The 25,298-nt window shown below is 46.1% G+C and overlaps 1 protein-coding gene across 8 annotated transcripts in view; it reads right to left on the bottom strand.

Moving 5' to 3' along the window:
• Window positions 1-25,298, bottom strand: part of FAM168B (family with sequence similarity 168 member B) — a 218,470-nt gene that overhangs the window by 143,544 nt on the left and 49,628 nt on the right. For 4 of the 8 annotated variants that reach the window (XM_086943796.1, XM_086943792.1, XM_086943797.1 and 1 more), the window contains exons 2-3: window positions 21,902-21,979; window positions 3,085-3,168 (exon numbers count right to left, since the gene is read on the bottom strand). In XM_086943796.1, the coding sequence (XP_086799922.1) occupies window positions 3,085-3,168; window positions 21,902-21,971 (154 nt within the window). In that variant the 5' untranslated portion in view covers window positions 21,972-21,979. The remainder of the gene's footprint in view (window positions 1-3,084; window positions 3,169-21,901; window positions 21,980-25,298) is intronic. The other 4 variants (XM_086943794.1, XM_086943798.1, XM_086943795.1 and 1 more) reach the window with 1 other exon arrangement.

The following is a 25,298-nucleotide window of genomic DNA, read 5'->3' on the forward strand; positions in this document are numbered from 1 at the left end:
GAAGATGTTTGAGGCAATTTCTTGGTAGATCTTCTCGGGCGTAGATGAACCACTTTTCTCCATAACAGGGGGAATAGCCTTAGATGTGGAAGGCTTCTCCGACCCCTTAGAAGGTTGTTCCTTCCTTACAACCTTTGCCCCAGGAGAAGATAATACCTCCTCAGCAGCTCTCTTCCTAGAGGCTGAAGTAGACCCAGAGGCAATACGGCCTACCTCAGAAGCAGGATAATCAGTATCCTTGAGCTTTTGTAGCCACAAAAGCAGACGGCCCTCTCGGTCCCTGAGGGTCTTCTGAGGGAAGGTCCTACAGATCTTGCAGTCCTTCACTTGATGTTCAGGATACAGGCAGTAGATGCACTTATTGTGGGGATCTTCTTTAAACAGCCGGAGCTTACCACAAGAGTCACAAGGCCTGAATAAAGATTTTTTGGAAGAAGACATCTTCAAAAATAGATTCCAGAAGGAAAATAGAGCAGTACTGAGCAGAGCTCAGGGAGACTCCCTTCACACGACGTGCGGTAGAAAATCTGAGAGCCTGAGCCTCTGGGGAGAACCTTCTGGCGGGTGCTGTCGCCGGATTGGCTGCAGTTTGGGTTATACAAAATGACTAAGATAGTCATGAGTGTGGAAGTTTTTTCTCCTGTAACCTGCTACTACTTTACTTCCTGGTTGGGAATTACTGTTTTTTTCCTGTGTTATTATGGCATATTATTGCTTTTTTATGTACCGTGGGACTCCCACTCCGACGACGGGGAATGATTCAGGCATGTGAATCTATGAAAGACACCCCTAATACTGGAGAAATATATCATATGTTTACACGTGTCTGCTGGATAAGTGGGACAAAGTCCCAGATCAGCAACAGCACAATAGAAGATTGACCCTAGAAAGTCTTTCCCACCCAAACTGGCCCCCAAAGGACCAGTGCCACTGCCCCTAGAGAAATCCACCCTAGTCCTGGGATCATCTTTAGTCAATGTACTAAGTCCATGCTTGCGGGCATTAGGTAGAATCTCCGTTCAGCTAGGCATCCTTTCCACCGTCTCGGAGGTCCACAGTCTCACAACTACCTCTCCCTTGCGCAGGGAGTCTTTAGTTGGGGTGGAAATTTTAGGCACTCCTGGCCAATCATGCAATGCCACATCACCCCTCAGCAACTTTCTCAACCCTTCTGCACAGCATTCTGGGAAAATTGAAGTTCTCTCAGAGGGCTTTGGCTCCGCCCTGAGTTTACATCACTGCAAGATACTATCCCACCAAAACCTCAAAGGCGAGCCCCTCCTATAATGGATCCAAAGGTCTGACCCTTCTCCTTTGCTCTAGTGGGTGTGGGTGTGGGCTGCCCCAGCTTAGGTGCAATATCACAAGCTAACTATAAGATGAAGATTACCCCACACCACTTTTTTTCCCAGGAACTGGGTCAATCACTGTTGGTTGCTCCATTCATGTGGTAAGGTTTTGGAGCCCTATACTGGGCAGGAGAGAATTAACTTGGCAGAGGTAAAAAAAAAAGGGGGGGGGCGGGGGGAGCTGGGGAGACTATGCATAGGCCAGGAATCGGATTGTGAGCTGAACCAGAGAAATATGACAAATCCTTAAGTCCCATAAAATGGGGATGTGTTCCTGGGAAATGCAAATTCAAAATTGGTGTAGGTTTTATATTGCTGCACTTTATAAACCTAAGCAGAGGGAGTCTGCACTTAATTCACCTACACAGAGAAACACCACAGGTTTTCCAATAAGCATTACAGACCTACACTATGAATGCCTACTCACATTATAAGGCCTACCCTCAAGGTTGGTATTAATCCTTAGAGTCCTTTCTGCAAAAGGCTACCTGTTCAAACATATCAGCCTTCACAGGATAGTCACACGTTTGGCCCACACACGTATGTGCACTTTAGCCAGCCAAATACCTCTCACCCTAGCAGCGCAACAGTGGCCTGATCTTAAAATGTAACACTGGAGCTCAGTCCTATAACCTTAAGTTTGGTAGTGATACTCTGGTAGTGAGACTCACGGACAGTAAAATTTCAGAAAAACGGGTAGTCAGTTGTGTATAATCCTGGTGGGTTAAGTGGACAGAACTCATTCTACTTTGGACTTTATGGCCTCCGGCGTGGGGAGGGGGGCAAGGGGAGGAAATTATGTCCATTGCAATACTCACATTTAGATACATCAAAAAGGAGTCTTGGAAAGACCCTTTCCTGATGAATATATACACACACACCTCAATGGAGCGGTACCTTTTCATGCAGAAACAATAAAGTAATTTAAGTCATGCAGAACAAATGTAGGTATAAGTCAGTCAGGTGGAAAGATACAAATAAAGAAGGAGCTCAGGAAGAAGAGATTCGGAAGACAAGGGTCCGACTTTGGCTAAATATTGTCAGGTGGTTTGCTTTGAGACTTCTGGCTGGCAGTCTATTGCAGGGGTCTCCAACCTCTAATATGGACATACTTTTGATAATGACGTTGTTCCAAACTACTAACAAATGTAAAGGCTGTCACTGTAGTAACCATATCAGACTTGGTCATCAGATTATTATTTTTATAAGTTGCCACAAACTTCAACTCCTGTAGTCTCTCCCTTGTGGTTCTCCGAACTTCTGTCCCAGACCAAGAACTTACACCAACAGTGTGACTCACAGTACCAGGGCTCGCTTCAACAGTGACTTTGGTGCATGGCAACTGATTAGGTGGCAGGCTCCAAACTGTCAATCACATTGTAAGCCTTATTAAGCATAAGACTTTGGACCTGGCTAGTTGCCACTTCTAAGGTCTACAACTTAACATCAGCGAGCCCTTCACTATGCAAGGAGCAGAATAGCCAACTTTCAGATCCTCCAAATAACTTTTTAGGTTGGACTACAGGTCCAAGAGCTTCCTACTGGAAGCTGGTGAACTACTGTAACCCCCAAGCTACCCTTTGGAGAGCCTGGACTACTCAGTTCACTGCTGAGATTTAGAGGCCAAAAAATAGTGTAAAACCAGTCCTGGTTTTTAACAGAATGAGAAATATATTTTTCAAACCTATCCCATTATTAATGGAAGCAGTGAAAAATATCCATTTGTCATACATACCTGTTTGAAAGGCAGGATTGGCACCAGCATACATATTAGTAGAATAGGCAGGTGCTGCTGCTGCATAGCCCACTGGGAAACCTGCTGAAAAGTCAGAAACATTTATGAGCTGAAGTTCAAAAGGTAGAGGCACACAAAAGATTTTAAGTTCACTAAAACTACCAGGTACCCAACGTCTGGACGGCTGCATTTTTCTTAATTTGGCAAATGAATATAAACAGGCAAGAAGAAGACAAGTTTAAAACCTTAAAAATTTATAGGAATCACAATATTCAATCACATTTACGTTTCCCAAGCTGGCAAGCAGTAGTAACAACTTAATAAAGATTGAGAAAGTGCATCCCCTACCGTAAATGCACAGACTATAGCCCCTGAGGAATCGCATAACCCTCCTAGCCTAGATCATACCCAGGAAATAGCTTGAACAACCAGGATTGTATGGGATTGGATAGCCCAAGAAACCTTTGCCATACACATATGGCTTTGGAGAAAAAAAGATTTCTAGGCCACAAAGGGTGACAAACTCATACCACCATAGCAAGGATTTAGATGGTGATTTCTGAAGCCAAGGTCATTCTAGACTATGCCTGGCCAATGCCATTAAATACCAATAAACCTAGGAGCAATACCCCTGGAATGCCCGACCATAATCAATTTACAATCCCTGGTGATTTAGACCTTCACCAGTCCATTATTCTTCTAAAATAAGACATTTCAATATTTTTATGATAGATGGGCATGTTGCAAAAAAGATCAAATCGCTGCCCCCATCTACAGCACAACGAAAACAACGAGATTCCTCTACTATGCCCCCACTTATTTAGCCATAAAAGTGTATAATATATAATTAAGAAATGTGAACGGGTGCACCTTAGCACGTGAAACATTACGTACTGTATAAGTCAACATATTGCACTTGTATACATCATGAAATGTGATTGGCTGGCCTAAATATGGACTCTATTAAGGAACTAGGAATTGTTATCTATATTCTCTCCCTCACTGAGAATTCTATACAACCTATAAATCCTCACCTTAGTATCTTCATAATTAACTCCAAAAACGTAGTAAAAATCGACAGATCTATTGTTCCTGATTAAATGGTAGCAAAAAGTTTAGGAATAGTAAAAATTGAACATAATCCTTGCTGAAGTAGGAATAGTGTTGGGTCCGGATGATTGCACCTTGTTGTCCTGGAAGAGTCTTCGAAGTATCACGAGATAGGTGACTTCTCCCCTGGACTACAGTGGAGAAGATGCCCATGCGCACTGTAGTCCAGGGGAGGAGTCTATCTCGTGATACTTCGAAGACTCTTCCAGGACAACAAGGTGCAATCATCCGGACCCAACACTAGGCGGCGATCTATGCACAGATATGAAGGTCAGCAGCCCTACATGCCAAGAACAGATGCATACTGGTAAGTAGCATATTCCGTTCGAGGTATGTGGGCTGTTGAATTCATATATGTGCATAGACTGTATAGCAGTAACTCCTCTAGAGGTGGTTACCTGTGTCAGCTGCAGCAGTTTGAAAGAGTTTTGAGGACAGCCTGGCCTACAGCAGCTTGCTGCTTCGCTTGTACGTCTACACAGTAGTGTTTTGTGAAAGTGTGTATAGTAGACCATGTGGCAGCTCTACATAGGTCTTCAAGAGGAATATTCCCTAGGAAAGCCATGGATGACCCCATTTTGCGTATAGAGTATGCTCTTGGGGGGACAGTTAACGTGAGTTTAGCTTTTTGATAACATATTTGAATGTATTTAACTATCCATCTGGCTATTCCTGACTTTGATATGGGATTTCCTTTATGTTGTGGTGAAAAAGCAACAAATAATTGTTTTGTTTTTCTGAATGATTTAGTTCTGTCCACATAATAAAGCAGAGCTCTCTGTACATCTACTGTGTGTAGGGCTCTTTCAGCTACCGACTGGATTTTGGAAGAACACTGGCAGTTCTATTCATTAATATGGAAAGTGGATATGACCTTTGGCATGAACTTAGGGTTTGTTCTAAGTACTACCCTGTTAGCATGCATCTGCATGAAGGCTTCTTGAATTGTTAGTGCTTGTAGTTCGCTAACTCGCCTGAGTGAAGTAATGGCAATCAAGAATGCCACCTTCCATGTTAAGAATTGCAATTCGCATGAGTGTAGAGGTTCAAAAGGAGGTCCCATGAGTCTGGTGAGTACTATATTTAGGTTCCAGACTGGTGAAGGTGGGTGTTTGAGGAATCACCCTTTTGAGACCCTCCATAAAAGTCTTGATTGCTGGTACCCGAAACAGTGCAAGGTGTTGTCTGTTTTGAAGATATGCTACTATAGCAGCGAGGTGTAGTCTTATAGAAGAGTATGCTAGGTTGCATCTTTGAAGATGCAATAAGTAACATATAATGTTCTGTATGGAAGCATCTAATGGGTTGATTTGGTTATTGTTGCAGTAAATAACAAATCTCTTCCATTTAGCTGCATAGCATACTCTAGTAGTTGGTCTTCTTGCCTCCTTAATGATATTCATGCAGTCTGGAGGCAAGTTACGGTATCCAAATTCTAAGACTTCAGGAGCCAGATCACTAGGTTCATCTGATTGGGATCTGGGTGTCTGACTTCCCCATGGTTCTGAGTTAGAAGATGGGGTGCGAGGCGTAGCCTTCGATGAGGAACTACTGAAAGCTCCAGGAACGTTGTGTACCATGGCTGTCTCGCCCATGTGGGAGCAACTAGGAACATTGTGAGGGACTGTTGCCGTAGTTTGCGTGCCACCAGCGGAATCAGTGGTGCTGGGGGAAAAGCGTACGCAAATCTGCCTGACCAGTTCATCCATATCGCATTGCCCTGTGACAACATATGTGGGAACCTGGCGGCAAAGTACTGGCATTTTGAGTTTTCTTTTGTGGCAAACAGGTCTATCTCTGGGTGACCCCACTTTTTGAAGAATGACTGGAGAACTTGGGGGTGAATCTCCCATTCGTGTAGTTGTTGGCTGTGTCTGCTGAGCAGATCAGCTATTTGATTGTTTTCTCCTGGGAGGTGTTCTGCGAGGAGAAAGAGGTTTTTTGGAATTGCCCACTTACATATGCTCCGTGCCAAGTGGGACAGCTGTGGAGTGTGTTCCTCCCGGTTTCTGGATATAGTACATGGCTGTCATGTTGTCCGTCCGGATCAACACAGTCTTGCTGTACAAGTATTTTTGGAATGCTTTCAGGGATAGGAATTTTGCTAGCAACTCTAGTTGATTGATATGCAGTCTCTTTTGTTTGATTGTTCAGAGCCCTTGTACTGTGTATTGAAGTAGGTGGGCTCCCCAACCTGTCAGTGATGCGTCCGCTGTTAGTACTAGTTGTGGAACTTGCTCTTGGAACAGTTGCCCCTTGGAAAGGTTTTGTGGGTTCCACCACTGCAGAGAGTTGTAAGCGCGACTGTATACCAACACTAGGTCTTTCAGTAGTCCTTGAGCTTGGTTCCACTGTCTTGCAAGGCACTCTTGCAGTGGACGCATTTGAAGTCGGGCATGGGGGACAATGAATATGCAAGAGGCCATCATGCCTATGAGCTGCATGAAGAGTTGAGCTGGCAAAGAGTGTTGTGGCAGAAATTTGCGAATGAGCATTTGCATGCTGGTTATCTTCGCCGAGTTTGGATATGCCTTTGCTACTGAGGTATCTATCGTAGCTCCCAGAAATTGTTGTGTGTGGGATGGTTGTAGGTGGGATTTTGGGTAGTTTATTGAAAAACCTAGGCTGTGTAGCAGCTGAAGTGTCTGAGACGCATCTCTTAGACATGGTTTGCTTGTATTAGCCAATCGTCTAGGTATGGAAACACGAGAATGTGTTGCCTCCTGAGATGTGCAGCTACTGTTGCTAAGCATTTTGTAAACACTCTTGGAGCCGTGGTTACTCCGAAGGGGAGAACCTTGAATTGGTAGTGTGGACCTTCATTTGTGAACCGGAGATATTTTCTGTGAGCTGGATGGATGGGTATGTGAAAATACACATCCTTGAGGTCCAATGTTGCTAGGAAGTCTCCTTGCTGGAGCAACGGGAGCACTTGCTGTAGTGTTCTCATATGGAAGTGCTCCGACGGTATGTATTGATTTAGGGGTCAGAGGTCTAATATTGGTCTGAGGGAACCGGGAATAAGGAAGTATAGTGAGTATACTCCTGTCCCTTGGTGTTGGAAAGGAACTGGCTCTATGGCCCCCTTTTCCAGCATGCATTTCACCTCTTGTTGTAGCAGGGTGATGTGTTCTTTGAACATAGGACGGTGTCTGGGAGGTATGTTGGGTAGAGTAGAAGTGAGTTCTAGGCAATAACCATACTGGATAATTTGTCTCACCCACCTGTCTGTGGCAATTGCGGTCCAGACCGGTAGGAATTGTTGGATTCTGCCTACGACCGGTATTAAATGGTCTGGAGGTAGTGTGATGAAGTCACTGTTTTGCGGCAGTGGAGGCTCTGGTGTTATTGCCTTCACGTCCTCTTCCCTTATTATTGTTGCCCCTATAACCTCCTCTGTTGGAGTTCTTGTTAAAGGAACCCTGGGTGTTGCTTTTGTATGTAGACTAGGTTTGTGAAGTATTGCCCCGTGTAGCTGCTCTGTATAAGGAGCGTCAAAAGGAACCTCTGTTGTTGAAACTGCAATGCACCCATTGATTTAGCAGTTTCTGTATCCTTTTTCATTTTGTCTAAAATGATGTCGACTGCAGGGCCGAAAAGGAAGTCTTGATTGACTGGTTGGTTAAGAATGGTGGATTGCACCTCGTTCTTAAAGCCAGAAATACGTAGCCATGCATGTCTTCGTAGTAAGATTGACCTGGCTGCAGTGTCAGCTGCGTCAAGCACACATTTAATGGAGGAGTTTGTAATAAATTTGCCCTCCTGTATGAGGTCATTAGCTTGGGCTTTGAAAGGCTCAGGCAGGTGTTGCATTAAACTTTCAAGCTGGTCATAGTGTGCTCCGTCGTAACGAGCTAGTAGAGCTTGTGTATTTGCAATTCTCCATGAATTTGAAGCCTGTGATGCTAACCTTTTACCCGAGGCCTCTAGTATTTTGGACTCTTAATCAGGAGGTGGAGCTTCTCCTGTTGTCTGTGAGTTGGCCCTTGTGCGTGCATTAGCCACTACTAGTGAGTATAATGGTAACTGACCTCTGATATAAGTAGGGTCTGTAGGTGCCGCTCTATATTTCTTTTCAATCCTGGGATTGATTACGCGTGCCCTGGCTGTATCTTTAAATATATCTGGCGCGCGTTTTAATACCCCTTTCAACATAGGAAGTGTTCTGACATTTTTCCTTGAAGTAGGGAATGTGTCAAATAAAAAGTCTTTGTCTATAGGGTCATTGTGTAGGTCTACGTTGTGGTACTGCGCTGCCCTATCTATTAGCTGGTTGAAGACAATGGTGTCGTCAGTAGGTGAAGGCTTTGTTGTGTATGAGGAGGTGTCAGGGATGGGTTGCATGTCATATGGATCAGTCGGATCATCCCATGGTTCATTTTGAGGGTTAGGATCCTCTGGATAGTCATTATCATGTTGAGGATCTTCCCCTGTGTCGCCCTCATTGTTCCCAGAGTGCGTAGGAGTAAGGAGCAAAAGGCGTAGTAGGCATAGTGGGATAGAAAGGAATGAAGGGTCTAGAGGGAGAAGTCCCAAAGTTCTTTTTCTTTAGAGGAATGGGGTAATGGGAGTCAGTGTCCAATGGCCTCTTCTTCCTGTGTAAGATTGCGACTTTACCAGTCTCATGGTTTATATATATTTTTGCCTGATCCTCAGATGGATCTCGAAGAGTTCTTCTTCCACTGTCCTTGGCTGTGTCTTTGACTTCTTTGGCTTAGACTTTTTTTGGATCGACTATACCCTCCGGGTCGATAACCTTTTTTGGTTTGACGACTTCCGGTGCCTTTATTGCTCTCTTTCTCGGCCTCTTTGTCCGGGTCGACCAGTGATTGCAGATCAGCCGGATCTTTAGGTTCGATAAGCTTTCTGTGCTCGACTGGTCTTTTAGGTTGACTGTGTTTTGTCGAGTCGATGACTTTTTTCAGATCGACTGGTCTTTTAGGAGCACTGGTCTTTGGTTCTATGCCTTTCTTTGGTTCAATAACCTTCTCTGGCTGGACCACAGGCTTCGGTACGACGCCCTTTGTGTCGACTTCAGTTAGACGACCTTCGGCACAGCAGACTTCTTTGGGTCGACAGCCTTCTTTGGTCCGGCGGCCTTCTTTGGTCCGGCGGCCTTCTTTGGTCCGGCTGTACGGCCTTCTTTGGTCCGGCTGTACGGCCTTCTTTGGTCCGGCTGTACGGCCTTCTTCGGTTCGACGCCCTTCGGGTCGACGACCTTTTTGGGTTCTAGAACCTTCTTTGGGATAACGTTACTTGGACCTGGGGCTGCTGAATGATGTTTTGGATCTTGGCTAAGGTCTTTAGGCGATGCCTCGACCAGAGCCTTCTATAACGGGGTAATTGGTGTCGGGGGCAATGTACTCACGGTTTGCCCTGGTGGGATTTCGTCATCGGAGTCAGAGTGGTCCTCGACGGTGACTATCTCTAGATCCGAATCTTCCGCTTCTGGAAGTTCTTGTTCATTCTCGAAGATGTTGTCTGGTTCCGGTGCCTATCGCTGCATCTCTTGCCTAGCGGCCCGTCGAATCCAGATGGTTTTCTTCTAACGGAATTGGGCACAGGCTGGGCAGGTTTCTTCCTTGTGGTCTGGGATAGGCACTTGTTGCATACTTTGTGTTTGTCAGTATGCGGGAACTTGGAGTGGCATTGTGGGCACCTTTTGAAGGGCTCCTTTCCATCGACAGCAGGCCCACGTGGCGTCGAAAAGGCCCAACGGCCCGCGTCGATGACCGGGTCGAGATGGAAAGCTTGATCGAGTCAAGAAGTACCGAGCGAGAACAATACCGTCGAAGTCGAAGGCCTTTTGGCCTCTAGGAAAGTTTAGTTTCGATTCCGAAGTTGGAGTATAGGAATAACATCCGAACCCAATGGTGGAAAAAAAAAAAACAATCTGAGGATGGAGAAGATGCCCATGCGCACTTTAGTCCAGGGGAGGGGTCACCCATCTTGTGATACTTCGAAGACTCTTCCAGGACAACAAGGTGCAATCATCCGGACCCAACACTAGGCGGCAACCTATGCACAGATATGAATTCAGCAGCCCACATGCCTCGAACATGCCCTTTCTTATCGCAATTGTTCAAAAGGGGGGGTGGCCCATAACCATTTGTTGCTCTAAAATTGTAAAATTACAGAGCAGCCAATCCGATAAAAAGCTGTAATTAAGTGATTCTGGGAGGCTGGAATTATAGCCAATTAGCATATACAGATGCCATCTTGAAATTCTAGATTTTTTCCTAATGCGTGTCTAGACCGAATGGTAGACCCAGAGGGTTTTACATTTTGTACGATTAAAATATGCAGTATTTCATCCAATGGGGTTATAACTGTACAACGAAGTGAAGAAATCATCATCAATAACCAGTTCGAGTATACCAGAGTACATTTTCAAATCAGCGTTAGAAAAACCAGCTGGTAAAAGCCACATTTTATCAGATCCATCTCTTGGAGAAATACAGCAATGCAGGTGTAGGGGGTACTTGGCCTAATATTAGCCTATGGGAGTTGTCATGTTCAGTGGTTGCCAGAAACCATTAGCTTCCTGGTCAGTTTGGGGGGGGGGGGGGGGGGGGGGGGGGGTCCGTTATGAATTCACAGTGGCTCTGCGAGCTAGCTTGTCTATAGGCAAACATATCCTGCAGGGTGTCCGGAATCAGTCTTGAAACCAAGTCCTTTGTTAATGGTGTCTAATCAAGGCGCAGATCCTAGGGATCAGTAGAAACTACAAGACACCTCCCTTGTAATGCCGGATGCGGAGTGAGGTGACCCTTTCCCTTACCCAAAGTACCACTGGAAGTCCAGGTGAGCGGGCAGCGTGGCCTTGGGGCCTATCTGAGTGCTGGACCGTCTGCCCCCCCAGTGTTTTCTCTTCATTGTTTGGGGGGTGTTGCTGCTTCCTCTGGGGGTACTCACACCTGGGAGCACCTCTGGACGTTGTAGGCTTCAGGTAACAGAGTGGACAGTATCATTGTGCCTCCTGGCAGCCTTGCTCTTGGATGCTTTACTGTTGAGAGGGAGACTTGCTCATTTTCCCACTCTCTCTCTGCTGTTCTCCTGGGGATTGGGAACCATTTGTTAAATGAACCAAACTGTTGTACTTCCAACCGCTGGCAAGGATTCGGACTGATTCGGTGATCTGAGGTGTGCGCTTTGGAGCGGGGATCTCGCAGAGTTGCCCCCCAGGCCCACTGTTAATTGCACTGGCGCTGGAGCTATTTGCGCTGGCAATACAGCAGAGGGGCTAATATCTGGGTCTACAAGCGATGACCCTAACTTTTTTTGCCAATTTTTTTTTCCGTAGTTCTATATAGCGTGAACTTGTCCCGGAGGCATCAGAGCACTTTACATGAGCACCAGTTGCATTACACAAGGACACACCATAAGCACAGGATGCTGAGTGTCATTGCCGAGACCCGAACCCAGTTCCCTAAGATTTGAGATCCACTGCCCTAGCAGGTAGGCTACATCTTCTCCCCAGATCAGATACCTGATGCAATTTCACCAATGCCCAGGGTCCCTGCCTCTCAGGATCCCAGGGCCTGTGTTCTTTTCCTAAACTGTAAAAAAAAAAAAATTCTCCAATTGACAACTCTGGCCTACCTAAAAGTCCCTTCTAAGGGGTACCTATAGTACCAAAAGGTATGGTAGTCAGGGAAAGGACTCTGAGGGCTGCAGTATGCATTATGTCACACTCCGAGACCTCACACCACAAACATACACCACTGCCATTTCAGCCTGCATATTTGGGTGCAACTAAACATTGGGGGTCTACATGGGACACATCCCTGTGTGCCATGCCTGCCCAGCACTGCAGGAGGCCTTGGTAAGTCACCCTTAATTTAGGATGCACTATTTCTCATGTGAAGGTCTGTCTGCAGGAGCAGGCAGGTCCCTAGAGTATCGAAGGCCATTCATAGATATTATGAAAGCTCAGTAAAGCCATCCTGAGTAGATGGTCTGAAAACGGATTAAGAGTTTCCTAGTACCATGATGGCTTTGCTGAATCCTAGGATGATTGGTATCAAACATATCAGAATAATAAACCTGCACTGATTCCAGTGTCAGATTTGTTCTTCCCTGCAATCAGGGTATTCTTCTAGAGGGGACCCCTGAACCAAAACAGACTCTGGTGGGTTTCTGACTGGTGACCACCAGCCTGCCACCACGAGACAAATTTCTGAACCCCTAGGGCGAGCGCAATCGCTCCCTGGGCCCAGAAAGAACAATAGTTACTTACCTGTAATCTGTGGTTCTCCAGTATTGGTGTCTTTCATAGATTCACATGCCTGAATCATTCCCCATCGTCGGAGTGGGAGTCACACGGTACATAAAAAAGCAATAATATGCCATAAATATGTAGTAAATACCAATATAAACAAACCAGGAAGTAAAGTAGCAACAGCTACAGTAGAAAAAACTTCCACATCTATGACTATCCCAGTCATTTTGTATAGTCTAAACTACAGCCAATCAGGCGCTAGAACCCACCAGAATGTTCTCCCCAGAGGCTCAGGCTCTCAGATTTTCTCGCAAGGAGTGTTAGTAAACCAAAATAGCCTAAAAGCCTCTGAGGGGAGGTGGGCGGGTTGCATGTGAATCTATGAAAGACACCAATACTGGAGAACCACAGATTACAGGTAAGTAACTATTGTTCTTCTCCATTATTAGGGGTGTCTTTCATAGATTCACATGCCTGAATCAGAGTAAATAGCAGTACAACATTCCTTTGCTCTTAGACGCCATCTTGTATTATTATGCATATGTCAATGGTACAATACTATATAAACATAACATAGGCGTCTAGAAAAGCATAGAGGAGGAGGGAAAAACAGAGGCTCACCTTACTTAAAAAGATTGCGCAACACTGCTCTTCCCACCGAAGTATCTGCATCGCTGCTGCTCTCCAGGCAGTAGTGCTTGCTGAAAGTATGCGTGCTGGACCAAGTTGCCGCTCTGCATATATGATGTAGGGGCACTCCAGCAAAGAGGGCCGCTGATGACGAGACCGCTCTTGTAGAATGCGCTCTAGGCAAGGATTGTAGTGGTTTTCCTGCTTGCTGATGACACAAAGCAATTCCTGAAGACACCCAACGAGCTATAGTCTGTTTGGTTACTGCGTGTCCTGGTCGCATTCTGCCATATGCTACAAAAAGCGGATCTGTCTTACGCAATGTAGCCGTTCTCTGAAGTTAAAATTTGAGGCATCTCTTGTTATCCATAGAATGCAAAGATCTTTCTGCCATCGTCTGAGGATTAGGAAAAAATGTCTTTAAACACACCGGTTCGTTAAGGTGAAAGTCAGATGGGACTTTTGGTATGTATCTTGGATTTGTGCGAAGCACCACTGAATTAGAAGTAAACTGCATATAAGGGGCTTTGATGGTGAAAGCTTGAATGTCACAGACTCTTCTTGCTGATGTTAAAGCCAACAAAAGTGTTACCTTCCAAGAAAGGAATTTCAGATCCACCTTATGAATGGGCTCAAAAGGGTGACGCATGAGCTGAGAAAGTACCACATTCAAGTACCATGATGGAGGTGGACGCCGAACAGGTGGGAACATACGGAACAGACCTTTAAAGAATTGCTGTATTACCCTAGAAGAGTACAGAGAATTAGACCCATCTTGTCGGAATCTGGAAATGGCCGCTAAGAACACCTTCAGTGTGGAGTGGGCCAAACCAGACTTAGGTTGGAGAAAGAACGGTAAAATCTGTTCTGGTCTCGCTTGAAGTGGATGCAAATGAGCCTCGCGACACCAATTACAAAATCTTTTCCATTTTAACTGGTAAGTCTTTATAGTCGCAGGTGCTCGGCATTGGCTAAGACCTCTTTACAATCCTCTGGGATATTTAAATGAGCAAATTCGACGTGTTGAGGAGCCAAGCTGCTAACTTCAAGGAGGCTGGGTCCGGATGACAGATTTGACCCCCCTGCATTGTTAGAAGATTCGGCAGAGTCCGCAATTGTATGGGTTTGCACTCCGATAGAAGTAGGAGCTCTGTAAACCAATACTGGTGAGGCCACCTGGGTGCGATGAGGATCAGACGGCAAGGTTGTCGTTTCATCTTCCGAATGACTCTGGGAATTAGAGGGATCGGTAGAAACGAGTAGGCAAATATTTGGTACCAGCTCATCGAGAGTGCTTCTCCGCAAGACTCCTTGTGAGGAAAACTGCTTGCGAAGTGTAGGCATTTGCTGTTCTGCCTCGTCGCAAACAGGTCCAACTCGGGTTGAACCCACTCCTGAAAAATTCTGTCGAGAGTGGCCTGATGAAGTTCCCACTCGTGATTTGTTGTTGTCGCCCTGCTGAGTGAGTCGGCGAGCACATTGGACAATCCCGGAACGTGTATTGCTGACAGATTGATCCCTTGCTGTAAAGCCCAACTCCATATTTCCTGGGCTTCCTGTGAAAGAAGGGCTGATCTTGTGCCCCCCTGCTTGTTCAGGTAATACATACTCGTTGTATTGTGTGTTCTGACAAGTCCCGTTGATCCGTGAATCACTGTTTGAAAAGATTTTAAAGCCAGAAAGATTGCTCTCAACTCCAAAAGGTTGATATGCCATCTCTTTTGTTCTTTGCTCCATTTGCCCTTGGCTGTCATTCCCTCCAGATGCGCTCCCCAACCTTCCAGAGACGCATCTGTGGTGTTGGTGTAAGCTGGAATTTCCGTTAGGAAAGAACGTCCTCTTTTTAAATTGCCTGTCTGTGTCCACCATGCAAGAGCGTCTAGCATCCGGCCAGTTATGCGGATCTTGTCTTCGAATGAGCCGGTCACCTGAATCCATTGTAGACTGAGCTCTTCTTGAAACGGACGCATGTGCAGACGACAATTGGGTATGAGAGGGCTGCAAGATGATAGCATCCCTAGGAAAGACTTGTAAGTTCTTACTGAAACGCACTCTTTTCTGCAAGTCGAGGGCCATCTTGCAAATCTTGTACTGTCTTTCTTTTGAGACAAAGGCTTGGGTGAGCTGAGTGTCTAATGTCGCTCCTAGAAATGATATTTTCTGTGATGGAACAAGGTGTGATTTTTTTAAATTGGCTGTTAATCCCAGGTTTTGAAATAGTGAGAGACATTCCTGGACATGCATAGTAGCTGCCTTCAAAGAACTGGCCTTTATAAGGCAGTCGTCCAGATATGGAAAAATCTGGATGCCTTTTAAGCGAAGATGCGCCGCTACTGGCACCAACATCTTTGTGAATACTCGAGGCGCTGACCGAAGTCCAAAAGGGAGAACTTTGAACTGAAAATCCTTGCCAGCCACTCTGAATCTTAGAAATTTTCTGTGCCTCGGGAGAATCGGTACATGAAAATAGGCATCCTGAAGGTCCAGGGAAGCCATATGGTCGTTTTCGGACAGAAGCTGAAGGATTTCTTGGAGCGTTCTCATTCGAAAGGATATCTTTTTGAGATATTTGTTGAGGGCGCGCAGAGCGAGGATGGGACGCCATTCCCCTGTCTTTTTCAGAATGAGGAAGAATCTTGAGTAGAAGCCTCTTCCTCTCTGTAACTGTGGAACTGTCTCGATTGCGCCTTGTCGAATCATAATATTGATTTGGGAAAGAAGCTCCTTGATGCGAGCTGGTAGGGGACCTTTTGGAGGTGAATTCGGAGGAACTTTGATAAACTCCAAGGCGTGACCTCTGGTTACAACATCCCGAACCCACTTGTCTGTTGTAATCTTTGACCAATTGAATGAGAAATGGGATATTCTTCCTCCAACTCTTGATGGTATATTTGTCAGAGGTGGTGACAGGTGACTGTTCTCATTGTCTCTTAGCAGAATCTTTTCCTCGGTAAGAAGATCTTCTTTTGCCTTGTGAATAGTTGCCTCGTTGTCCATAACTTTGTTGCCTATACGGCTGGTATCGCGGATTACTTTGTGAGGACTGGTAAGAGCGTTGCTGGGAAAATCCGCCTCTATTCGAATAGGACCCCTGTCCTCTGGCGCCACGAAAGGACGATCTACGAAACTGTAGCGTTCCCAGGGATTTTGCTGTGTCTGTATCTTTTTTAATGGCCTGCAGTGCTTTAGCCACATGTTGCCCAAAAAGATACTCCCCATCATAGGGCATGTCCATGATCTTTGCCTGGACTTCCTGTCTGAAAGTAGTTGACTTCAGCCAGCCTTGCCTCCTTAGCACAGCTGCTCCGGTCAGCTGTCTAAAACCTGTGGACGCGACATCCACTCCTGCGTCGATCATTTCTGCCGAGACACACTCACCCTCATGAAGCACTTTCATTGCTTCCGATCTGTCTGGCTCTGGCAACTTCTCCAAAAATGGAGCTATGTCTGCCCACATCTGTCGTTCGTATCTCGCCAAAATTGCTAGTGAATTTGATGTCCTGACAGTGGTCGCAGCCATTGTGGACACCTTTTTCCCAATAGAGTCAAGGCGCCTTCCATCCTTGTCCGGTGGAGCATTGACCTGAGAGGCTGGAATCTTAGATCTATTTTGTGCCGCCTGCACAACCACAGATTCGATCTTTGCCTGTCAAACAAGGCATGCAGGGGATGTCTTGGGTGCTCTGTATTTTTTCTCCAGCCGTGGCATAACTGCAGGTAAAGAATTTGGCGTAGACATGATCTTTATGCCTTCTTTCCAAATAAAGTCAATTATTGGGATTGTTCTTACTTGTTTGTGTGGTTGATCTTTAAAATCATATAAAAAACAGTCTTTCTGTGCAACCTCCATAGCGATCTTAAATCTTTTTGTCGCTCTATCCATGACCAGGTGAAAACCTCCAATGTCAACAGGTGGTGAATCCGCTGTGTTAGGAGCAGTTGGTGATGGGGTCAGTGTCTGATAATTATCCCACTCCGGCATTTCTGATTCTTCATCAACTTCCCTTTCCTCTCTCTCATCATCATCATCGACTGTCTGATATGTATGTTGGGATTGAGCTGGAGATGGGTCAATAGTGTGAGCCTAAAGTATTGGCGTCAGTGACGACTGTCTAGGTATTGTAGAAGTTGAGCCATGTTCCTGCGTCATTGGAGTCGCCGGACGTGATTCTGCAGACTCTGATGGAGGAAACCTTCGGTAATAATCACTCAGCATATACTGTAAAGTATTAATAAGATCTATTGGCATTTGTGCCGTAGGTATTGGTGTAGATGGCTGACCCCTTTGTGGTGCAACAAACTGATCTTCCTCCTGATCATCCTCTTGCGTCTTGATGAACAATTCTGAAGGACTCCTGGCTACTCTGAAATTACCATCATCAGAAAAGTTTTGATCTCCTTCCTCATCTGAATACAATAACTGGTCAGATAACTTCAATGGAGAAAGAGGCTGCAATGTAGAGCTTCTTTGTAGTAGTGACGCTCCTGACGACTGAGAAGCGTCATAAGCAGTATGCGACGTAGCAGACCACACCTGGATATCTGTACAGGATGATAAAAGTGGCGTCGACGGGCCCATCGTCGACGGTATCGTCAGTGGAGGTTTACCCTGTGTCGTCGACGGAGTCATCAGTGACGTGGTTGTTTTCGTCGACGATGCTCTCGACGACAATGAAGTTCTAGTCGACGATGAGGTAGTCGACGATGGTACAACTGTCGTCGACGGAGGATTCGTCGTCGACGGTGCGGTCTTCGTCGACGAGTGATCCGTCGACGGAGAAATCTTCGTCGACGGGCTTAGCTTCGTCGACGATGAGCTCGTCGACAGAATTATCTTCTTCGTCGACGAAGGAACGTCGACGCTCGATGGTTGTCGAGGAGATGGGTCTTATCGACACAAACACCCTCGTCGGCGAAGACGCCGACGTCATTATCATTTGTGGCTTCGGAGACGAGAAAGTAACCGTCGACGTAGATGCAATACTGTAGACAGGACCTGTCGGCGAAGCCGTCGTCGACGATGAGTCCGTCGTCGAGGTTAGAGTCTGAGGTGATTTTTTGTCTGAGTGTCCTTTAGATGACACAGGCTTAGACTTTTTCAGGGGCGATTTAAGTCCAGAAGTAGAAGGTGCAGAAACCTTTTTCTTTGAAGAAGAAGAAGGCAGGTCAGAGACCTTGACTTTTTTCTGCATTTTAGCCCCAGGAGAAGAACTCTTTTCCTCAGTCTTTCTTTTCCTTGATGACACAGAGGAAACAGAAGCCACACTTCCTACCTCAGAAAGAGCATCCTCCTTTCCTTTCAGTTTCTGCAACCACAGCAGCAAACGACCTTCCCCGTCTGAGGGTCTTCTGTGGAAAAGTCCTGCAGATTTTACAGTCTTTCACCTCATGTTCAGGGTATAGACAATATATACACTTCTTGTGGGGATCTTCTTTAAAAAGCCTAAGCTTTCCACAAGTCACAAGCTCTAAAGAGAGACTTCGAAGACATTCTAATTCTGAAGAAACACTGGTAAAGTTGAGAAGTACTGAGCAGAGCTCAGGGAGACTCCCTTTCACACGACGTGCGGTAGAAAATCTGAGAGCCTGAGCTTCTGAGGAGAACATTCTGGTGGGTGCTAGCGCCTGATTGGCTGTAGTTTGGACTATACAAATTGACTGGGATAGTCATAGATGTGGAAGTTTTTTCTACTGTAGCTGTTGCTACTTTACTTCATGGTTTGTTTATATTGGAATTTACTACATATTTATGGCATATTATTGCTTTTTTATGTACCATGGAACTCCCACTCCGACGACGGGGAATGATTCAGGCATGTGAATCAATGAAAGACACCCCTAATACTGGAGAACAAAGCCTTTCCTGGGCATAGGTTTTCACACCTCACCCAGGTCAGTAAGAGCCATCAGTGGCAGCCTTTGCAACTTGCCTCTCCTGCTATTAGGAGCAGTGCCCCTTCCTGTCTGCCCCCTTTTCGGTGGGATGGCATGCAGGAAAAAGTAGACCAGCCCAGGTGGTGTGCCCACCTCTGCCAAACACACCCTTCAGGTCGGGGAGGCGAAGTGAAGCAAACTCTTCAGTGTCCACCATCTTGCAGATGGCAGGCACCCCCCAATCAGGGATAGGGATGCTGCCCCCCCCCCCCAATGTGTGGTGTGCACCCTAAGGGTGTAGTCACCCTAAGGACAGAATTCCATTGAATACTGCCTCAAGATGCCAAAAATCCTCCTAAATACAGTATTTTGGGGGGGAAGCCTGGTACCCAGATCCAACACGACAAGAAGGACTGAAGAGCCATGCTGCAGAAGAAGAGAACAATGACAACTGCATTACAAACCCCTGCCAGCTGAAACTGGCATGTCCTGCAGCTTCCCAGAACCCCGGACACCTGCCCTGCCTTCCAAACAGACTCGGATCTCCTGTGGAAACCAACATTTTCCAACAGCAACCCATGCCAGGGCTCCTGAATCCAAATGGAATGAGAGTCCTCATCACTCTGCACAAGATGCCCACAGTCAGAGTGGCCCAGTGAGGTCCCCCCAGCGATCTAGACCTGGGATCCAGCATTTGACAACCTCCTCCTCCAACCTTCTACTGGACGCCTGCAGCCTCATCCTGAAGGTTCCCCACCATCCCCCCACCCCTTCCCCCCACCCTCCTCTGACCGCAACTGGTGAGAATAACCAGATACGAAAAGACTGCAGTGCCGCCAACACCTCCCCCCCCCCCCCCCCCCCCCCGGAGTCGTGAGGTGCCCAACTGATGGTGTCCTGGTGTCCAGTAGCTCTTTGTAAGAGGCTGGCTCTGTATATACTATACCAAAATCAGGTATAGTGTGCACAGAGTCCAGTGGAACCGCAAAGGCAGGCAGAGGTAAAAGTATACAGCATCTCACTCTCCATTTGGGGTAGTGTGGGCAAGCAGCAAGGCTTTATCAGAGGGTAGTGTTAAGCATTTGTTGTACACAATCAGGCAGCCAATGATGTCACACACTCAAAGACTGAACTCAGACCAATTTGTTTGTGTAGAAAAAATATTATTTAGTTTTATTCCTAGAGTAAATCAGTTTTTGTACAGTTGCAGATTCAGGTTTTTATGCAAATCAACTCCACACATAGAACATTTTTCAGGGCATACTAGTCAATGTATTCCTATGGAAAGAAATTAAGTTATTGGTGAACAGGTAAGTACTTTGTTGTGGGAGTTGGTATTCTGGGGTTAGAACCAGTGTTCCCCTAGGGTCAAGGATGCACCCTTGAAACCCCCCTCAGCGGCACTAGGGGAGCCAGATGCAGGGTGCTGAGGCCCAATGTTATCAAATAGAGTTTGGGGGTCCTTGGGTTAGTGGCTGCTCAGGAGCAGGCCACAAGGTTGTGGAAGCAAAGTTCCTGGACTTAAGCTCAGGGCAAAGGAGAATCCAGTTGAGCAAACAAGGTGCACCCACAGCGGCACAGGCCCGGCCGGGTGCAGGGTTCTGTTTTGGCGTTGGGTGCCCTGATTTGAATGGGAGTTGAGGTTTTGGCTGCAGGCTCGGTCCAGGAAGAATTCCAGGAGGAACCAACAGCCGGGCAGGTAAGTTGGAGAGCTCGGGACGTAGTTGCAGCTCGGATTCTTCTCTCCGGCCGGCTGGATGCAGGGGTGTCTTTGAAGGTCGGATTTCACCTTACTGCGCCACTCACGGTTGGGGTCTCCATGTAGGGGCTGCAGGCAACGTCCGGGAGTACTGGAGGGGTCAACCCATGGTGGACTCAGACTCTGGAACACCTCGCTGGGACTGGTGGGGAGCGGTGGGCCCCTCTGACTCTAGCCTTAGGCGTCGGGTGCAGTGGTGGTTCAAGGAGTTGGGTTTCTGTGTCCTCAGCAGGCTCAGAGTCTTTCTTGGCTGTTTCTTTTGAACAGAGCTGCTGTTTACAGGAGATCCGTTTTTTGTTGAAGGCAGTCAGTCATCCCAGGGTTCTGGAGGTCGCCGACTGCAGGACAGGGTTACTTCTGGCACAGGATCTGTGGAAACAGCAGACGGGTCGGTAGAGCTGGGGCCAAGTCCTGAGGAGGATTCCTTTGTGTATGTGGATCGAAACACCATCGACTAATTGGGCTAATCTGTTTTAATAAAGATATAGGCTGCTTACGGACTTTGTAAATTATGATACGCTCATTGTGTATTTGAATCACTTTCACCCGAGCAAGTGTTTGCACCCCACTGTCACTCAAGAACGTGAAAATTGTTATTTAACGTCTTTTACTAAAACTTCGTTTTTGGAATACTTTTTTTATCCACGAGGCTGTTCAACTATTATATATTAAAGACTGCTGTTTCTTAAAAACAATGCTAATTTATCGAGGTCCCCGGTTTACCCTTGTGACACGCAACAAACCGACCCCATGAGGAACATCTCAAGTGTGTAAGATTTCCAGGCTGGTTTCCATCCTAGATGAGGGCCAGCTTTTACTCCTCCCTGGCTGAAGTACCACTGGCCACCCAGATGTGTTTGTTTCCTCATTAGGATCCTGCCTCCCAGTATAGAATCACTTTCCCTGGGATTCTCAATGCCTTTACCACCAACCAGAGGCACAGTGTCCATGCATGCCCTGCACAGAGTGAGCTAGAAGGCAGCAGTAATTAGAAGGGTCTTGCAGCACTACCAGATCATTTTCTGAGCAACCACATGGGTCTTCATGTCAGGTCTCCTCTCCTTCCCATCAGGCAATCGAAACATGAACCTAATCACAGTTTATCCATTCATACGTGTTCATTCTGTCACTAGCCTACGCATAGACATCTGCGAGGCAGGGATTAAGACATGCAAGCCACATTTGCAGAAAGATGAAATAAAATATTATCTGAAATTTCTCACCAGGATAGCCAAGTCCTTTGGCATTGGCATAAGGAACTCCTGAAGACCCAGGGCTATAAACAGGGTTCATAATTTTAACTGTAGAAAAAAAAAGGTAAATGTGCATTGGAGTAGAGAAAATTGTACATTCAACAGCAGAATAGAACACCAAGAAAGCAGGATATAATTCTACAAACGTTAAATGTAATTACACTAAAAGTAGTAAGAAAAACATTGTTAAAACGGCCACAGAATGCAAGCCTTTAAATAATTCCATTAACATAGATTTTTAAGAGGCCACACCCGAAGCTGAGGATGCAATCGGTACTTATCTACCTAGGTCTACTCATTTTTGAAGAATGCAGAACACATGGATGTTTATCTATGGTATGCTAGTCTGAAAAGTTATCCATTTGCTCTAGCAAACAGAATAAACACCGATCAGAAAAATGTGTGCTATAGGGAATACATCAAAAAGTGTGAGGCATTACAAGTAACCCAGTTTCCATCATGTATATTTTATTAGAATTCAAACACTTAACAGAACTCTAAGTTCATTCTGTCCATTGCACAAGCTAGTCAAATATAAAAATCAAAGGGGAGACAGGACAAATTCATGAAAATTCAGATTTTGTCACTCAACTGAGACAAAGATCCGAGCTCTAATACATGGCGCAGAAAAAACCGAATAAAATTGAGAATTAAAATCAACACCCTGTGCAAAATGCTAGCTGAATTTCTGTCACAGTTGTAAATGAGCATTTTTATCTTAAAACATTTAAAAGAATATACATTAGACAATAAAAGCTGCTTAAGCAAAAAGCTAAAAAAAGAACCCTAAAGACATATAGAAGAAATTTACTGGCTTGTGTTTACAGCCAAAGACAATCTGGTTAAACGAAACATGTTATTTTCACATTACGGGAAAAAGTCAAGGTGCCAAGTTTTTGAGTCTTGCTAAGCCACCAAAGACGCATGACTATTTTCACCCAAATGATATGTCACATTTGCTGGACAAGAACAAGGGAAAGGAAGACTTAGAAAAGTGCAAGTCATTCAAAAACATTCAGTACACAACTTGTGTATGCTAAATTCTTATGGACTCTAGTTTAAGATGTCAAACAGCTTACTTGCTGGTAATTCATATGGGGGGGGGGGGGTTGAGGGGGGAGAGAGAAACATAAATTTCTTCCAAAGCAAGTATGAAAATTATGTATTTTCTCCCCAACCTAGATTATATAAAACAGTAGCATCTCTCTTCATTTTCCCCATAAACATCTGAATAAATAAAAAAAAAAACATGTTAACCCCTTCGATGCGTGTGACAAGGTCAACTCGTCATGGGCGTTACCTGCGCTGTGCGTGTGACGAGTTGACCTTGTCACGTAACGCAGGATTTTTTAAATCTCACCCAGCGGGAAAACCGCTAGCGCGCATGCGGTTAAGGCAGTGTTCAAAGAGTACCCTCTGTTATTAGGTCGAGGCTAGAGCAGCGCGCATGAGATGCTCTAGGAAAACGACCTCTTGGAATCACTCTGGACTTTCCACACGCTCGTGCGTGGTTTTTTTTTTGTTGCTGCTTTTTAGGTCTCGGACCGTAGGCTGCGCTTGCGCAGTCTCGCTCCGAGACTTTAGGTCTCCTAGAGTGGGGCTTGAACCCGCCCCTCTTCTCCATTGGCTGGCTTCTTAAACGGAGGCCAGCCATTGGACGAGAAGGGCGTCTGTCCGTTCAAGTCCCGTCTTTTTGGGATTGAGGGGTGTTTTTTTTGTTTCTTACTGTTTTCTTTCTCTCCTCTTCCCATTGGCTGGAATTTTACATTCCAGCCAATAGGAAGAGGAGAGAAAGAAAACACGCCCCTCAATCCCAAAAATGAAGCTGGTTTCTCCGAGGCATTTCAGCTTCGCCTCGGAGAAACATGGTGGTGCTGCTTGTTGAGGGAGGTATTGGTATTATTCACCCTGTACATTGCACCCTTTGTCCAAGATTACAATGAGTCAGACAGAGGAATTCGTGCTGAATAAGTTTTCAAAAGCATTGTGCTTTGATCCAGTCACTGAGAAGCCCTCCCGCCTCTTCCTCCGGAGTCTGCTGCCGGACACTTTCCTGCTGCGCTTTGTCGTTCCTGGGCCTTTTCCGAGAGGAAATGAGCCCCTGTACTCTGGGTGTATAAATAGATTCTCTCCTGGTCCCTGCCTCCTCTCTGCTCCTGCAAATCCTGACCCCCGTCACTGAAAGATCTTGGAAGCACCGAGTGAGCTGCACTCTGAAGTGTCCTGACCTCGCGGCAGAGATGGTTTCGGGATCGCTGGACAGCTGCTAGCTGACTGAAAGATGGCAGCTCTCTTAACCTTCAGGCACATGTCTGTCCGCAGTGTGGTCTGTAAATAGTCTTGTTTTTCTAGTGGTGTGCGCAGCTCTATGCAAGTGCTTTAGTGCCGGGAAATACTTTCCACAAGCTGCGAGCAGACACTTTAAAGAGCACGCCCCGGCAGCAGCAGTCTTTTTGGCTGTTGTACTATGTACATGTGCAATACTGGAATTGTTGTGCATCGCATTACCACGGCAGACCAAGCAGTTTGTCTCATCAGCGCATACAGTGGGTAAGTGGGGTCATTTGTATGCATGCCAGGAACTGTTCAAATGAAACAAGTTCTTCTGAAGTCGGGCAGTGGTCTTGTGGGGGGAGGGGCGAAATGCAGCACCTCAGGATAAAGTTGTCTTCAGTGAGGTTGACAGAACAACAGACCCAATCTCTTCCCTCAATTATCCGTCCCCTGACCCCCTTCTCACAAGAGGAGTGGCTGAAGAATTTTTTTATTTTTACTTTTTGTGTCTTTCTGTTCAAGAAATGTGACATGACTTGTTTGTGCGACAACACGGGAGCGCGGAAAGGAGCAGACTGCGCTGAAAGGCTCTCGGACGGGTCTCTATAGGCACCCTGGTGGGAAGTCGTCGGACTTTCAGCAGAGAGACTGTCTGTGCACACTGCACTCTCTCTCGCCACCCCCCCCCTGCGAGCGCCACCGTAGTGTGCTCCAACGTAAAGTTCCTCGGGTGTCTTGATGAAGAAGTCCTTCATCAAGACACCAGAGGAACTTTACGTTGCCTAGGGAGTCCTTCATCAGGACACCGAGGAACTTTACATTGCCTAGTACCTTCCGGGCAATAATGCACTCTCTCACTTAACATCCCAGTGTAGTCTGGGAGTTGTAGTACTGCCTCTCCTCAATTGAATCCATTGGAATTTCTTTTTTTATTTTTAGGAAATGGAACCTGGTGTCCCAGGTGACAGGGAGTCTTCTTGTAAACTTTCCCAGGTGTAACCTGTCAGTGGGCGAGCTCAGCTGATCGTGCACCTGACCGGCCTGTTTAGTGACCGGAGTGCAGACATGGTGTCCCGACACACGCAGTTAAGTA

Source organism: Lissotriton vulgaris, chromosome 11 (genome assembly GCF_964263255.1).
Source record: "Lissotriton vulgaris chromosome 11, aLisVul1.2, whole genome shotgun sequence".
Classification (NCBI taxonomy): domain Eukaryota; kingdom Metazoa; phylum Chordata; class Amphibia; order Caudata; family Salamandridae; genus Lissotriton; species Lissotriton vulgaris.